Source organism: Ooceraea biroi, chromosome 1, assembly GCF_003672135.1.
Source record: "Ooceraea biroi isolate clonal line C1 chromosome 1, Obir_v5.4, whole genome shotgun sequence".
Lineage (NCBI taxonomy): Eukaryota > Metazoa > Arthropoda > Insecta > Hymenoptera > Formicidae > Ooceraea > Ooceraea biroi.
In genome coordinates, this window is record NC_039506.1 from 20,224,967 (window position 1) to 20,242,055 (window position 17,089).

At 45.2% G+C, this 17,089-nt stretch overlaps 1 protein-coding gene across 1 annotated transcript in view; it reads right to left on the reverse strand.

Moving 5' to 3' along the window:
• Nucleotides 1-10,607: 10,607 nt before the first annotated feature.
• LOC105277952 (transmembrane and TPR repeat-containing protein 1) overlaps nt 10,608-17,089 on the reverse strand; it is a 133,582-nt gene continuing 127,100 nt past the window's right edge. The window contains exons 14-15 of the mRNA XM_011336706.3: nt 15,095-15,224; nt 10,608-14,060 (exon numbers count right to left, since the gene is read on the reverse strand). Of these exons, the coding sequence (XP_011335008.1) occupies nt 13,875-14,060; nt 15,095-15,224 (316 nt within the window). The 3' untranslated portion in view covers nt 10,608-13,874. The remainder of the gene's footprint in view (nt 14,061-15,094; nt 15,225-17,089) is intronic.

The following is a 17,089-nucleotide window of genomic DNA, read 5'->3' on the forward strand; positions in this document are numbered from 1 at the left end:
GTGCGACTTTGCCGCCCATGCCGAATGTATTTTAATATTCCATGCGATATTCCGTTTGCGCGCGACCGGGTGCAGAGTTAGCAGTTAGAATCGATCGATTAAGCCCGCACAGGCTTTTCGAGCACACCTGCCGCGGAGATACAAGCGTACACACAGCGGTCTTGCAAATTTGATGGATCACCCACTGGTAGCAACGTGGTGGCGGCGGCGCAACCCTGCCGGGTTATGCTCGCGTGCGTCCTTATAAATTATCGAAAAGGCGGACTATCGCGCCAGCAAATCGAAATCGCCGTTGCCACGGTTTGCACAACGGTACGATGCGTGACACGCTTATCATCGTGAACGCGTGGAGCGCGACGCGATAGCAGTGATAATATGAATATCGGGAAGGAGAGGAATGAAAACGCGATTTATGCCGGCCGTGGACAAGCTCGTTACGATTATGCGCGGGAGATTCTATTAAAATTAATTACGAGTATAATCCCGCACCGCGCATTGCTGACACGTGTAGATTGTATATTCGCCAGCGAGCCTCATCGCTTTTGCGCGAAAATCGCGCGTGGAAATTCGCATGGAACGATTTTCGAAAACTGGTGAGAACGGCGAGCAGATTACACGCATCGCAACGCGTGCGTTTGATGACGCGCGCGAACAGCGACGCGATTCGTTTATTGCGTGGAATATTACATGGGACCCCGGGAATTAATAATGAATTTGCCGACACGCGAAAGCGCGACGATTATCACGTTTTACAATGGAAATCGTTCCCGGGACGCTCGCGTAATCGCAAACATCGCCCCGGATTCAATAAAGTATCGGTACCGAATCGAAAAGGGCCGATGACCGGGGAGGTGGGTTGCACGTAAACGAGGACGTCATCCAGTTGCGTCATGCGTTATCGCAGTCGCGCGTAACTCGATATCACCGGGACTAAAGACTACGTCGGAACGATCGCATTACAGAGCAATCGCATTACGTCCGATAAAGTCGATGTTTCAGCATAATTACAATTTTGTCTATCGGCTATCGGCGTTTATCGTTCGTTTCCATCTTCAATTTGCAAATACACGTGAACGTTTTACCCAGGAAATGAATTCCTTCCCGGATACACCTGTAATCTCATTTTGCAAATTCGGAGAACGAGCCGAGTACATGAGCAATCGAATAATGTCTCGCGTGTTCCATCCAACTCGAGTTTCGCGACTCCCGTTAACGCGTTTACCTAATCTATTAGATTTTACATTCTCCCCCTTTTTTCTCCTTTATTTTCCTTTCATTCGCCTTGAGTACCGGCGCCAGAGAGGACGTAATCTGGTTTCGATAAGCCCTTTACCTCCGGGGCATGCAGTGTGTACGGAGCTGCTGAAAATTCGATAGAACAAACTCGCTGTACAACTCTTCGGTACTGAGGGATGGATCTTGGACAAGTTATCGTGCCCGAGGTAGGCATGGCAGCCATCAAAGTTTCTCGCAACGCGAAATCGCCGTGGGAACGTCGAAACGACCCGAGCAGGAAGCGTGAAATTCGCACGACAGATTTTCTCCCGAGACTCGCGACTGTCGGGGAACACGTTCGAGGTCAAAGAAAATGCTTAGAAAATCCGTGGCGCTCGGTTTTCCGCGGGACAGACATTTCAAAATGCATGCTGGCCGACTGCGCGGACGGTTAGCTTGGCCAATGCTTGAATTTTTCCTCGCTGCAAGCTAGATAGCTAGAAACTCGCGTGCGTGTCGCGGCGGAGCGGTGACTTTCAGGGAAAAGTATTATACAATAAATTTCGCGGAAGAATTCTGGAGCACCGTGTTTCTATTATTATGTTTATTGTTGCGTCCAAATGCTATTAGGAATTATTTGAACGCAGTACTACTTTACCAATCCGCCGTTTGTATTTCAGTTGAAAAACAATAATACTCGGTAATGTCTCCGTCAACGCTGCACGTTTTGGTTTATTCGCTTTGTGTAGATACTATTCGAAAGAAAATATCGCTTGGAGCAGAACTCACTGATGCTACAGAAGATAGCTGAAGTATTTCAACAAACGTCGATGTCGTGTTATAGGAAATACGAGAAAAAATGCATTAAGGTTTAGAAAATAGTGATCACTTATAACTATTTGCAGTATTAATAATTTTGAGATAATGACGACTCATTGAACCGACATTAGTGATATCAAAAATCAATTAAGGTACTATATGAATACGATTGAGCCACAAATATTTTATCGTAATAACCATTATTATTTTCTCATCGTTATATTTAACGGAAAGAAGAAACACGCGTACAAAATGTCGAATTTAATACGTTGCGTTGAGAGCTGCACGAAAATGGAATAAATCGTACAATATTACATGTGTCGTCTCGACACATTCGGGCAAATTTTAATAATTACATACGTGTATATACCTCTCGTACGTCATGACCTATTGCACACGATATCGTTACACGATCCACCGAAATGTATCAACAAAACGCTTGTTAATGCCGTGCAAAAATGATCAGGTAACGAGAGCATGTGCCAATTGAGTCGGCGCATGTAACAAATGAATCTACTCACCGGTCCATGAACCGACGGTGCTACACCCGAGCCGCGTCGCTGCACTACACTGTATCACTCACCAATATCACACTTTATCGTACTATATTGCATTACATTACACACTACACATCACTCATCGTATCACTTGCACAATCACTCGCGACGCGGCCCGGAAAAGATACGGCTAATAACTCGGCGCGTAGTTAATCTCGCAATTGACGCGGCATTAACGAATGATCTGTTCGCGTGACCTGGCCGTGGTGTTGATTCGTTCCGTCTTCTCTCACTTTCACGTTTCTTCTCGTTCTCTCTCCAAAATCTACGCATCTACCGCCATTGCATTTGAAGTACGCGAAGTGCAAGTCGGTGCAGCTCGCTCGATATCGAGCAATTCTAAAGCTAGCACCAGACTATGCGCGATTCGTAATTCGCAACTCGTGATCCATAAGTAGAGATTCATTGGACATTCGGGAAAATTCGTTATTCGTCAGTGTAAACCTTCCACACTATTCGCGATTCGCAATACATCATTCAATAATTAATTCGAATGGATTGATTCGCGTCCTTTGAGTTTCGTCACGAAATTGCACGGCTAACGAATTAGTGCGAATGGCGAATCGCACATGACGAATCGACGAATTGTCCTTCCACACTGTTTACAAATTTACGAATTACGAATTGCGAATCGCGCATAGTGGCGCTAGCTTTACTGCGAGCGAAGTTGGTACCGCTGCGGGTTGTAGTGTCATGGCGCCCGTACAACTTCCACACTATTTACAAATTTACGAATTACGAATTGCGAATCGCGCATAGTGGCGCTAGCTTTACTGCGAGCGAAGTTGGTACCGCTGCGGGTTGTAGTGTCATGGCGCCCGTACAAATTAATGTTCGACGACCGCGATCGAGCAGAATTTTTGCGCGCTTTGTTCGCTCGCCGCGATAATCGGCCGACGATCGGATAACCGCATCGCGTTCTATCAATCGCGCGGCACGCGTATCACGATAATTAACCCGCGCGGATGCGTTCGTCGTTAATTTTTCAAACATTTAAATCGCGCCTCCGACGGTAAAGTGACCGAATCGTCAATTGTCGAATGGCGCCGTTAACAATCGCGTTACTAAAATGTCGCCTAATTCGAATCGCGTGTGCCGAATCGCGAGTGTCAAATTGCCAGCGCCGAATCGTTGATTCGTCCGCTAATTACTTACACGCGACGTCGTGCTGTAACCTCGTGCGCGTTTTCTCGAACGAATCGCGTAGTGTGGTGTGTGTTTGTGTGCATGAGTTTCCGATGCGAGAGAGCAGCGGCCGACAGTTTTGCTGCGGTAAGTAAATTCATTTATACTTCATATGTATATGATTCTACGCTCTGATTTATTCACGATATGGTATCGCTCCCTTATATAATGACGACGCGCTTTGATGAACTATTAACGAATGCATTGATGTGTTCCCGCGTATTGAATAATGAAAGAGATTTTATTTTTATTCGGTATCAAATAATGCGATATTCCTTTGCCTATATCAGTTTTTGCTTCTGTTTTTCGCTACTTCTCTTTCGACATTTTTCATTTACTCTTTGAATTATTTGAAATGTAGTATCTGTTAATACTCGTCGTCACCGAATAAATTTTTCCAGAATAATCTTATTTAAATATGAAAGTTAGATATTTTATAATTTTTATGTTGTATAATTTTATTGCGGTAACTCCGTGGTCTGTTGTGCCATTGCATTATATTCGACGCGGACTGGAGCAAAATTGTATAATAAAACGAGATGTACGAAATTTACGGGGATTCATGAATTGTTAGCAAAATTTCAAACTTTAAAGTAGACGAGCGCAAAAAGGAACATGGAATATAGTATTTTATAAAAGTATTCTGCTTAAAATATTATAATTTAACACACACACACACACACACACACACACACACACAACACACACGGGTGCACGCGACTCTTTTAAATATTTAAGGATCATTCAAAGAGAGTTCAAAGATAAACGTCTCAATCGCTTTTAAATGTAAAGCACGCGCATATTTTATTACGAGACAAAGACAAAACGCTGAAGCGACTTCGGTTCTCGGGATATGATTTTACAGTGGCGTACGCGAAGCTTGCAAGTCGATTCACGTGGTCTCGTAAAGCTCGCAGCATCGTGAATACGTCACTGTCATAGCGAGGCAGTACCGCGGAATATCAGTTTACGGAAATTACTGTGCTGCTGAAATACGGTATGTTAATTCCACTGAGGTCTGCTTGTACGTTGGTACTCATCACTCGCGCTCGTCCATTGAAACACAGACGCTGCATTGTTGCAGAAAGAAACGGAGAGAACGAGGGAGCATTAATACTGCTTCTCAAATCTGATTCGATTTTCGAATTCCGGAGTGGCTTCGCGGTCGCGTTTCTCGTGCTGCGAATTTCTCGTGTGCGTCCTGAAAAATCGATAATTCGCCCAAAGAATATTATTTCCGTTGAGTCGGAGCGAGCCGACCGGAACTTATATATCGATCGATTTACACCCCGATGGAACGCTTTCACAATCTCATCCGCTGCCATGGCTACCTAACGCGGCAACTTTCCTCCTCCTTTCTCGTTTCTCCTCCCGTTCCTTCCGCCGTTCTTAACCGCAAACAGCCGCCGTTGCACGTGCACTCGCAAAGACTCATTTTTCTCGATCCGACCACGGCTTGTTCGAAAGTCCAAGATCGATGGGCGAATACACTCCGTTTCACCGTGTCCGCGACTTTTCGCGTAAAACTTTTATCTACTAACCCAGTGGTCGACTCTTTCAGAGCGTCGGCATTGCGATGAACTTCTCGGTCGGGTCTTTATTAAAGCGGAATTTAAACGAATTATGTGACCACGCATGCACAAATATTGCCTATAGTACTCGCGGTACGTTGCAAGATAGCGTGAACGGTTCGTCGTAATAACTGTAACTACGTATTTTTCGTGCGATTTTGCGAAGCTAAATTCAAGCATTGAATTTAATCTCGATCAGAATTCGGTCAGTGATCTTGAATCGCGCGTTGAATCTGCACGTAATTTTTTTGAACGAGATGGACATGCCTTTGTGAGCGCACGCGCGTTTTTGTGTCATACGAGAAAAAAAAGACAAATTTAGATCAAAAGGCGCAACCTGCAGTCGTGAATTTACGGCGGAAGGGGTGAGCACGGGGATGGGTTGGATGTAATTGACCTCGGCAGGAACAAAGCTCGCTCATTAATCAACGGTGACGTAGAGCTGACGTCACGTCCCACGGGCTGGTGCAATGCAGGCGAGCTTGCTGGTCCATTTATTTACCATTAACGGCTCATTAGCGTACCGGCATTTTCCTGTCGGACCCCTTCTCGCAATTGCAACCAACTCTTTTCTCGTGTTTTCACCGATTCGTCAAACGCGTAAACGATGCCTTATTGACTATCGACAATCTTCCGTTTAACGTTTTCCTCCATATTCGATTACACTCAACAATTTCATGAGATACGTTTATTGGATGTATAAAAAGTTTAAGAGACAGGTGTATGAAAAAATTAAATCCACTACGGTATAAATTGATTATATTATTGATGTTCAATATTCTCTTATACTTTTTATATACGTAAGCAAAATATTCTAGTTTTCCTGACCGCAAAATTTTTTCGCGCACGGTAGGAAATTGTCATCGACAAATTTGTCCGCGGTCCCATTAATAACGTAATGCTCGTTAATCTAACGATACAGAGCCACTGTGTGCGATGAGATGAGAAAAACGTTCCCGACTATTACCGTGCCGGTCGGGGCGCACGACGAAATTTCATTAAAGAACTTTGTAATATCTCGTGCTAAAATTATTCGGCTCATTTAGTGATTAACGCCGAAACAAAGAAAATCCGGTTACTTTTCGTAGAGCGAACGAGCACTAAGACGGTCGACGCCGACAGCGAGATCCACGAGGAGGGTGAAATTAAAAGCTGCCGCAAAATGTATACCTCATCTCTCTCTCTCGCTCTTTCTCTTCTCACCGTGACATGCGCTTTGAATCTGGCGTGTAAAGGCAGTTGCTGCAGGCATCCAGACAGTGTTTGGATGGGTCTCAGGTAGCTCTGACGGGCCAGGAAGTTTAATTACGCGAAGACGTGACAGCCTTCTGGCGAGAAACTTGGGAGATACATCCGTCTGACGTGCTTCGGTTCATCCTTGACCATTTCGTTCCGTATACGTTTGACTTTACGTACCGTGCAATAAGCGCTGCAAGAGAGAGAAAGAGAGAGAATCTTCGACTCGGCTGGCCGAGCAACAATATTTGCTTTCCGACGAAATTGAAATCCTGCAACCTCTTCGTCCGCAGTCGGAACGCAGCGGTGCACTGAGAACACGCGTAGGTGGAATATAAAACGCCTTTTCCCTGCCTCCTCCGCGAGCGAGATGAACCCGCGTCGCAGTCGTCAAGATAAGGTTTCATTTCTCATATCAGCTTTTTAAAAAATGCGCCGTACGCAAATGAAAGCTGGAAATGTACAACGAAACCGCCGAAACGTCGTGCCAATTTAATCGTATCTTCGTGCAGTTTAACCTGCGGGTTTCCGACTCGCATACGAATACCTCTGCAGGGTTAATTACATGTACACTGAAGTCGTGTGATCTATTGCATAATCCGTTATAAAATCTGCTGATCCGAACGGAAGAACGGAGCGATGAATCGGTCGTTTACGAAGCGCCAGTTACTAACCGCGTAACAAAAATTTATCTGCACCGCTCGGCGCTCGGCATTAATATCGGAAATAGATTTGCGTATCGTAAATTTTGTTTGGAGGGAGGAAGAGAGAGAAAAAGCCCCGCGCAACAAAATAATAAATTTCGCCTCACAATTAGCATTGCATATCACTTTATCGAACGTGTACTCGTGGCGTGGCAACGCGCAAAGACTAGCGCAAAGATATCTCGCGAACCGAGCGATCGGTTCGCCTCTGCGATATCGATTTATGGAGGCGGTTGCGAGCGCATCCTTTCAGGTGTTCGTCGCGAAAGACGTTTATTCGCGCCCATTCTCTCATGGAAAATTCCAGTCCTGTACCTTCGCGAGACGCTATCGCGGGCGACGTTGGTCGGCACGACGGGGAGAAAAGTATCTCCGTTTTCCCGGGGTTGGTCATCCGCTCCCTCTCGGCGGGGATAAAAGGGTGTCGAGCGAATAAAGATTCCCGGGGGACAGAGTGGCCGACAAATAACGTGCGTATTCGATACACGTAGGAACGTTACGATAATAAAAGGAGGTAATAACTTGGCGCGAACACGAGCGCCTACACGCTTTGGCCTCTCGCATCCACGAGTGTCGGATCTCCTCTCTTCTCGCCGATGTGTCGGCTACGTGAATCTAACACGTCACGATCCACGGAAGGTTTTTACGGGGGGTAGATAAAAATAAGCGCTCGGACGCGGTCGCGATTTAATATCGCGGCACTTTATCCTGGCGCGCGAACACGCGCGGGCACACGGGCCTCCTGGGGGAGTTTTATCGTAACGGCGATGCATCACCGGCGTGTACGTAGATGTAAAGTACGGACGTCGTTAATTTAACCGGCCGATTGTGTACGTACGTAAATCCGCTTTGCGCGGAGATAATAGATCGACACGGCGCAAACCGGCCAAGGATTTCACGCGCGCGCGTTCACGTGCTCGCCCGCTCGCGTCGAAAATCAGATTTAATCAGATCCTCGTCGCAAGATTATTTCGGCAATAACGATCGCCGCCGAGTCGATCGGGGACTGAACGGGATTAAGGTAAGTGACCCAGTAATCGTCACGTTAAGCAAAACGCTTGACTTTACAAATTTATATCGCTCAGATTGAGAAGTGAATGACTGTTATGTTAAGTTATTCTAAATCAGTTTTTTGTTACGAATAAGAACGTCTCTGTAAAATTCTCGTACCTCTTACCTTTCTCGAGAAAATTCTTCGTAAAGGTTAGAAAGCGCAAATGTACGAGTCATCGCCATACCGCAATAATTTGCGATGTTGTACGTAAAACTGAGATCTGCCTTTATAACTTGAAGCTCAAAAATACTAAAATATCAGTGAGCCGCACGATTGACAGAAAACTTTAAAATACGTTGTTAATACGTAAACATGACGATTACTGCCCAGCAAACACAAAGTAACAGGTAATATACATGTTAGTTATAATTTCCCACTCATTAATATAAATACAATATAACATACGTGTTATGTAACAATTACATTGTTGAGTGGGAAATTATAACTAACATGTATATTACCTGTTACTTTGTGTTTGCTGGGTGGTATCATGACGATTACTGGGTCACTTACCTTATGATGTCTGATGAATGTTGGTGCGCTGTTCTTCGACTCAGCCTGCACTTCATTGTCTCTCACAATACGCTAGTCTGATCCCACGATGTCGAGCTGTCGGTCGCATGTCGACGCTTTAAAGATCTCGAGCTTCGAGAGTAGAATGGGTTAAGGGTTATTAGGCACGGGGAAGGCGTGACCGTCGTATCCTCGTTGGATGCCGGGCGAATACGGATCTCATAGCCGCGCTCGATGCAACGGTACGTATATTCATCCATTCCGTAGGCCATCGGCCGTCACGACGCGCCAGGATAATGCTCCGGATTCGTATTCCCATGTGGGTTCCCGGATCATGCAGATCCTGGCCGCCATTATCGGCAAATCCGCCTATCGAAAACGTGATAGCCGACTTTCGCGCAATGCAAATCAAACCGCGGCTCGGCGCGCACGACGCATTTTATGAGCGCTCTCGCCACACGTTTGCACAGCGCGAGAGCACGAGGGAATCGCCGGAGAACCCCATAAGAGTCAATCGACCGAGCTTAAAGCACGGAAAGGAAGTAGTTGTCGCACTGGGCCATAGGGTCGGTGCGTGCTCCGTGCGGTGGCCTCTAATGGCACGGAAAGACGTTATAACGAGAGAAGAATTTCGCACGAGTTCAAAGATCTCGCCGTGGAGCGGATTTACTGACTCTACGTGAGTGGACCAGTAGCGCGGTAGCTCGTACAATTTTTTCCTCGAGATATTGGACCGAGGACCACGTGCATAAAGTGTCCCGAGGGAATTATTCGGATCGTTCAGAGGGATATTATTGCAGAGAACGGTGTTCTTCGCGGCGAGACACGGCGAGATAGAGAAATGGCCACGCGGCAGCACAAAATTCAGAAATTTCCATCTCTACGCACCTCTTATCTCGACATTTCGTGGCAGCGGCAAAATAAGGGCTATTTCAATTGTGGCGCGTTTAAACCGCCGGCAATTACCGTTAAAATTACACGATACTTACCGAGGGTGGCACCCGAAATTCTGCATTGCGGCGAGCTCCATTATTTCCAGGCGTTGCGCGAATAGCGGGGTGAGCGTGTTGGCGCGCGTTCATTGTGAACCGAACATAATGCAGGCGACTCTTCAAAACCACCTGCACACGGATTCAGTGGATTTGCTCAGGTGCACGGCCGACTAGGTGCACGCGTATATTTGCTCGACATGAAAAGACTCGCGCGCAACTATATAAGCGGCTACCAACGTTTCAACACGAATAAAAATAGTGGTTTAACAGCTTAAAGACTAGTGACAAGATAAAAGTTTGTGCAAGTTGCGCAACGAGCTAGGCGATGATCGATCCGAGGAAATCAGGACACACTCGTGCGGCACAAAAGTAAATGAAATTCCGCGAACGTAAGGGAATACCGATTGATAACATCGAACAATCGATCCGTCAAATGAGAATATAGTCGTGATATGATATACATCTGCAAAATCTATCAGCATGATTGCAACAGCATGCGCACGCGTTACACGCTTAATGAAAATTATGGCCGCGCTATCATGTTAGTTCCGGTTGAAGTTTGTCGATCTATTCTTGCCATGGCTCGCGGTAGGAAGGGCGATCTGTAAATTTGCCTGGCTGGGTCGACGAGACCGCAATTTTGGCCGGACGACCATAATTAAACGGGGAAGGGAAAACTGGATAATTGATTAGGTGTAGGTAGTCTGGAATCGCCAATATTGGCAGTGGTCGGATACCGGCACATAAATCAAACGCATATATAGGGGTATATGTATATAAACATACACTTTATTATGATAATTTATAATTGCTGTATTCACAATGAGTATGAGTAATAACGTATCGTAATTAGATACAAACTGGTCTATTGGATAGTAACCTAGACTAATTAAATTGCGGCTAATTATACACGGCCCTCGTACGGTTTTCTGGTAGCAAACTTCTGTATCAATGCCGCGAGTTTTCGAATTTTATTTATTATGATCTCGTCTTTCTCTTCTTTTAGCTCTCTTGCCCTCATTCGCTGTTGAACGGATCGATAACGCTACGCTCTTGTCTTCCTGTCGAAACATTCTACCCGTTAGCTCCGTTCGTATGATGATAACGTTAATCGGCGGTTGGACTTGTTGATCGGCCAAACGTCCTGATAAGAAAAAGATCGCCATACGCGATAAGAACGAAACACATACCGTAATCAGATCGCAGTCGCTGATGTTTGCACGAGAGACACCGGGCTCAATTCCTGCTACTGTACGAATTTGAAAATTAATTCCGGATAATTAACACGCCCACCGCGTCCGACGTTTCTCTATTTGACGTTCGACCATTACGTAATATCACAAAATTGTCCTTGTTAATATAGCAGAATAGACATCATCTGTCCACGGGTAATGTAATTCTTTATATACGCAGCTATACCGCTACCTCAAGGAATTTATAATGAAATGGTGCTAAATGCTTATTTTCTCATTTAAACTGGGAAACGTCTAAGGCTTAAATGTACGAAAAATAGAATACTCGGCTCATTTCCATATATTGTATTAAACGTATTAGCTTCCAAGTATTTTGTGTCTTACCTTAGCTAATGAGCAACTCTCCTATGACGTCCTATTTTAATAGCTTCGTCCGTACGGTTCCTACGAGGGAAAGCTTGACTCCTAGTCTCTTAGTCATAATGATGATATTATGCCTGTGCAAAATTTATGTAATTCTGATTGACGCTGGCCGATTAACTTATAACTCTGTTACATAACGTATAACATTGTTGTCTAAGCTCCTTCCCAATCGTGATCGACCGTTAAAAGGAAGATAGCATATAATTCATATTTAATATTCGTAAAAGGCGATTTTTTAAATATATTTAGACATCCAGATGATGTCTTAACATTATTGGCGGGAGAAAGATGTCGAGGCATTTTATTCAACTTTTGCGACACATTGAAACAAAATATTACCATAAAGATATTCCAACTGCAAGTACCAGAGACAAAAATCGCGAGATGAAAAACATGGTGATCAAAAATGTAACTTCATGCATATGTATGCATCGTCATTTCCATACACCATTATAATTTAGATCTCGTCCACATTTCGTTGCTTTCTCCCATTATCCGCACTGTTTCTGCAAAGTACTACAGGCCGTTGTAGTCGGATGGCCAAAATTTATTTATACTCGAGTTCGTTATAACAATATTACACGACAGTAATTTATAGTAGAGAAGTGTTGTTTAAGCATCGCCAAAACTTTCGATGTAACATTTTTTTTGTATACATGTATGTACATTGGTCTTCTATTAAGTTTTGGCAAGGTTTCGCAAGTACTCGTAAAGTGACGGTAATGACAAAAGTATGCGTTAATAGAAACATTACATTGTTTCCATCTAATCACATTTACTGATGAACCCGAACGAAAACGAACGGATTTGCAAAGCGCCGGAAACATGTTCAATTTTATTGATATCTTTATTATTGCGTATCGATCAGTATAATTTCAATTCGATCTTAACATATACAGTTTAATGAGAAAACTAAAAATACACGCAGTGAAAGAATTTAACGCTAGTTCATTATTCATTATTTATGTGAGAGCTTTTATCTTAAAACGGTGAGAAAAAGCTTTCGTAGAGTCCCCTTTACGACATACTCGCAATAGAACGTTGCCATACCAAGCTCATCGAAGAATGTAATTCTTTGAAATTGTGTTTCACTCGTTTTTTTTTAATTTTCATACAAAAGCCATACCAAACGCCGCGAATTAGCGGTACACTCATTACCCTAGTGTTGGCACCGTGTATTTACGTGCGCGAAATTGCATGTCTACGAGAGAGGCACACAAAGAATGATCCGAGAAAAAGTATCTTAAAAGTATGAATATGTATTCGTCTTACTGCACTACTGCCATTGCCATGAAAAAAATAAAGTACGACGGCACAATTTTGTTGTTCGCGTACAGCTTTCATTAAGCGGCAGGCAAAATATAATACATATCTCGATGAATGTGCATACGCTTCTTGACGGGGAGATTGATTTGCCTTTAGCACGTGACACATTCATTCGTATTAAATATTTGCCCGACGACCACAGTTCTGCCGAATCATCCGCCGGAACTTTCTCGTCGAAACGTTGTACAATACGATCCTCAATTTCTACCGCGATATCGTTCAAGTAAAGAATCGCGTATTCCTGATGTTACACGTTGGCGCTTGGCAGCTTTTTGTCGGAGCTTTCATCGAAACAGACATACGAACGTTGAAAGCACACACGAGATACAGCGAATATTTATAGAAACACGTCATGTACTACATGTAACTATATTACCAATTACAATTATCACGCGTTTCAAAAGTGTCGGTGGACACGTGCTCCGGAACGTGCGGAAAGTACGCTTCGCGTCGTGTCTCGTTAGATCGACGCGCGAGAGACAGCTCGTTACAGTCATTCGTCGCGACGTTGATCGCTCGAATCTCCCTTGGTCCTCTCTCGTTTAAATATCCTTACGACGAAAGTGGCAAAATAATTTTCAAGAAATTTTAACTCTAACATTCGACTCGCCCGCGTCGCGCTCGCTCGCTCGCTCACACGTTATTCTTTCCTGACGCGAGCGATTCAGCGCATCCGATTTCATAGCGAAGGAATCGCGACTGGCGCGTTGTCACTGTCCGATCGGCAGGACAACCAGGATGCCATGAAGAAGTGTGGACACACATAGAAACGATATAACAACGATACATGCGTACCTTCGTCCATTTCGGTATCACGGGTGATCCTGCTCGACTTGTGGGTCGAGCTTGCAGTCTCGGATTGCAGCACACGAACACGGCATACGAAAAATATTCAGGCATTCCATTACGATAGGATTCTCTTTCTTTCTCTCCCTCTCGCTCTCGATTTTTTTCTCTCTTTGTCGCTAACGATCGTTGGACGAGGTTGCTGCAGCGCGCGCTGCCTTCATCTTCCTCGCGCCTCGCAGTCGGTTTTCAGCTAGCGAGCGAGCAGCAGGTAGACCTCCGTTCCTCGATCCGCGTGCACTAAAGCGTCTCCAGGAAGTTCTGCACAAGCAGGGTAGGTGCGGTCACACGGGCCTTCCCTTTTCGTGGCTGCCTACAAGCGCGTACGTTGCAACGCGGCGCTCGCTGCAGCTGCTCCGACTTGTTGCTGTCTTGTTCGAGCCGCACCGACACACTGGCCACGCGCGGCCTCGAACATCCATTCTCCTACAACAGACAATGGGCCGATGCACGAGCGTAAATTTGTGACCGTGATTTGCCGCGACGTATGCATGACACGCGGCCGATAATTTTTGCGCGCGCGAGCCGCTCGGCGAACATGAAATAAAGATGTTAACCGCATTAACGACTGTACTAAAACTGTACTAAAACATACGACGGTTTCCATAAATTTTAGCAAACTTACTTACCGTGCAAGCCACGGTTCTCTATCGCGTCTGATCGATCGACTTTTACGCGACAGAGATATATATAACGATGAGTTTTTAGTCGTGCTTTTGGTATGAACGTGCTTGGTGTATGAAATAAAAAATAATAGAATATGTACAATTTACATTTTAAATGCAATTGGGCGATTGTGAGAGATCGCGGTCCACATGCGTCTACACTTATGCATGCATTTGTATACATTCCTCGAACGAAGCAAAGTACGAACGCGTTTTTCCTCTCGCGTGACTTCACAAAGATACTCGGTTATCTTGAAAGTTGGTTCATGAATGTTCCAACAAGGGGACAACCTTACGATTATTATCAGTGTGCACGTGATAATTATAAAAGCGGCTTAATCCGGACAGAACAGTAAGAGGACAGCGTGTGCCCAAGTGCGCAAGTTTTTACGACTTAAATCTTTAATGAGTGGAACGAGTCGTGCTCGAGCCAACTGAATCGTCGTGGAAACGAGACCGGAATGAAAAATGAGAGAGAGAAGGATAGAGAGAATGAGAGACAGAGACTAAACGGAACTATATCAATTTAATTAGAATTATAGCGATACGACGTGACCAAGGAATCTTAATCAGTCTTCCCAGTTAAATAGGCTAAGGAGACGGTAGCAGTCGAGGTCAGAATCGTATATCATATCGCGTCGGTAATAACTTTTAAGATCATTCACTTGGATAAGCAGACAAAGGCCATTGCAGCGAATGGCAGATGGCAGCGAGAGGAACGGCGAGCTAAATCCGCGTAACTTGCACCATCAGTGTACACTGCCATGCGACGCTCGCGTTGCCAAAACTACTAACCGATATACAGAGATTCCGCTGATGCTGATGAGCCCTTTGACGAGACTCGCTTTGTAGCTCCCACGCACGAATATACAAATCCCCGCGATAGATGAAACCGCCTCGTTTCGCTCGTAACATTAAATGCCACCTGGAACAAAGAGAGGGATATAAAATTCCACGCTGCGTTTTGCGTTTTGTGCGACATATTATTCATATTCATTCGTCCATTCGCTTTTTCTGTCGTCGCGCGCGCGGAAGATTATGACATGCGAAACGCGAATTGCAAAAACGATCGACGGTCGCCGAGATGAGGGAATGAAGACGTTGAGTCCGCTTTTAAATTCCACGGATACTCCCGAGTCTCGCGGCGACGAGGTACCAGTTTCATCATTCAACATTCCCTTCCCCTTCTCCACCATAAAATAAATTCGTAAGTGACATACCCTTTTTACGCGTCACTTGCGCGCTAAGTTCGTTCCTGATCTCCCTACTCGCGCGTACCCGAGTACCGTGTTTACGAGCCGTAAAAGAGGGGAATACGGAAACTTGATAGACGAGAGTGATACAAAGCTACGCGATTTTATATCCGCCCATATATTTGACTCTCGTGAAGTCGACTATGGGCACGCTCGCCCGGTGTATTTTCACTGTAAAATGCCTGTATAATACCGTGTACCACGCGCAACGCTGTCGCGCTCGATCGCTTCGCTCTTGGTAGTAATCGCTCTCTGAAAAACCAGCTCGCACGTTGATCAGTCGGTCGCAATTTGTTACGTTCATGCGGGTCGTTAACGCAATCGCGGATTCGCAAGGATGGTGATTGGTTTTCGCATAGAAAAATCACCGCGAGTCTCACCGATTATCATTCGCGCAAGAAAAAAATCGTCTCTTTAATTCTCGCGCATCGGCCGCGCGTGATTATCATTACAGCCCTGACAGCTAAAATGCTCTCGCTAACGCAGCCGAATGAATTCTGCGGTGTCAAAGTGAACGCTGCATTGTCCCGGCTGCGCATTCAGTCACCCGAATAATCCTGATCGTTATCAAGGCCGTAACATTTACGCGGACGCAGTTTCGAGCAGATTCGAGGCATTGACAATACCGGCGTTTTCGTGCCGGTTAATCGAACGCGTGCCTATGTATATCGAATAGCCAGCCTCACCCGCTCATCCACTATCAATGCCGATATCGATCCGCGCTCAGCGACAACGTTGACGTTCAGCTGGCCCGACTGTAATCGCGACGTGACTTAGCAATCTCACGTGTCTCCGAGCACGTCGGGTCAGTTTGAAATCGCTCGCGATCGATCCTGCACCGTCCTGCTGCGAGATAGCGACATGCAGCCGCGGTAACATGACCAGTTTGATCTAAATAAAAAAGGATTACACAGACGGGCGAAAAATTCGAAAAATGCTGTGATATCGATGTCGGGTTTTGAATGAAACGCGAGATGGAAGTTTTACAATCTTTCGGCGCTAATTGCCGTGAACAAGAATGTTTTTTTTTAATAAACGCATCGATAACTGCAATCGTTAGCGTGTTGGATCAGGGTTACACCGTATCATTTCAGTAAATCTAACTTTTAGTATCGTAAATATGAAAACATGGGATTTCCTAAATTAACGTCATAAATGTCTCACGTACGCTCGCGCGCGTGCTCGTAAAGATGATCCTTCGTCCACAGCAGAATCCCTGCAGGTGACGTCGAATAAATGGCGTCACTTATGTTGTTACCAAAGGATTTACAGATTAAAGTTCCGCGGCGAGCGTTGGCTAAGGTAGATGCAAAGCTCGTACCGGCGGGTGGACGTTCGCGTGAAATAAACTTCAGCTCGTGGTTACAGCGAGGTGGTTGTAACATGGCAAAAGCACGGCTGAACTGACGGTCATATCGGTCGTTTGGTGGTTCACCGACAAACCGGATGAAACATGGTGCTCCATGAATTATAAAATCGCTATTTGCAGCGGAAGGTGGAAACCGAACTGCCTGTCCGGTCAGGCGCGCGATCGGTG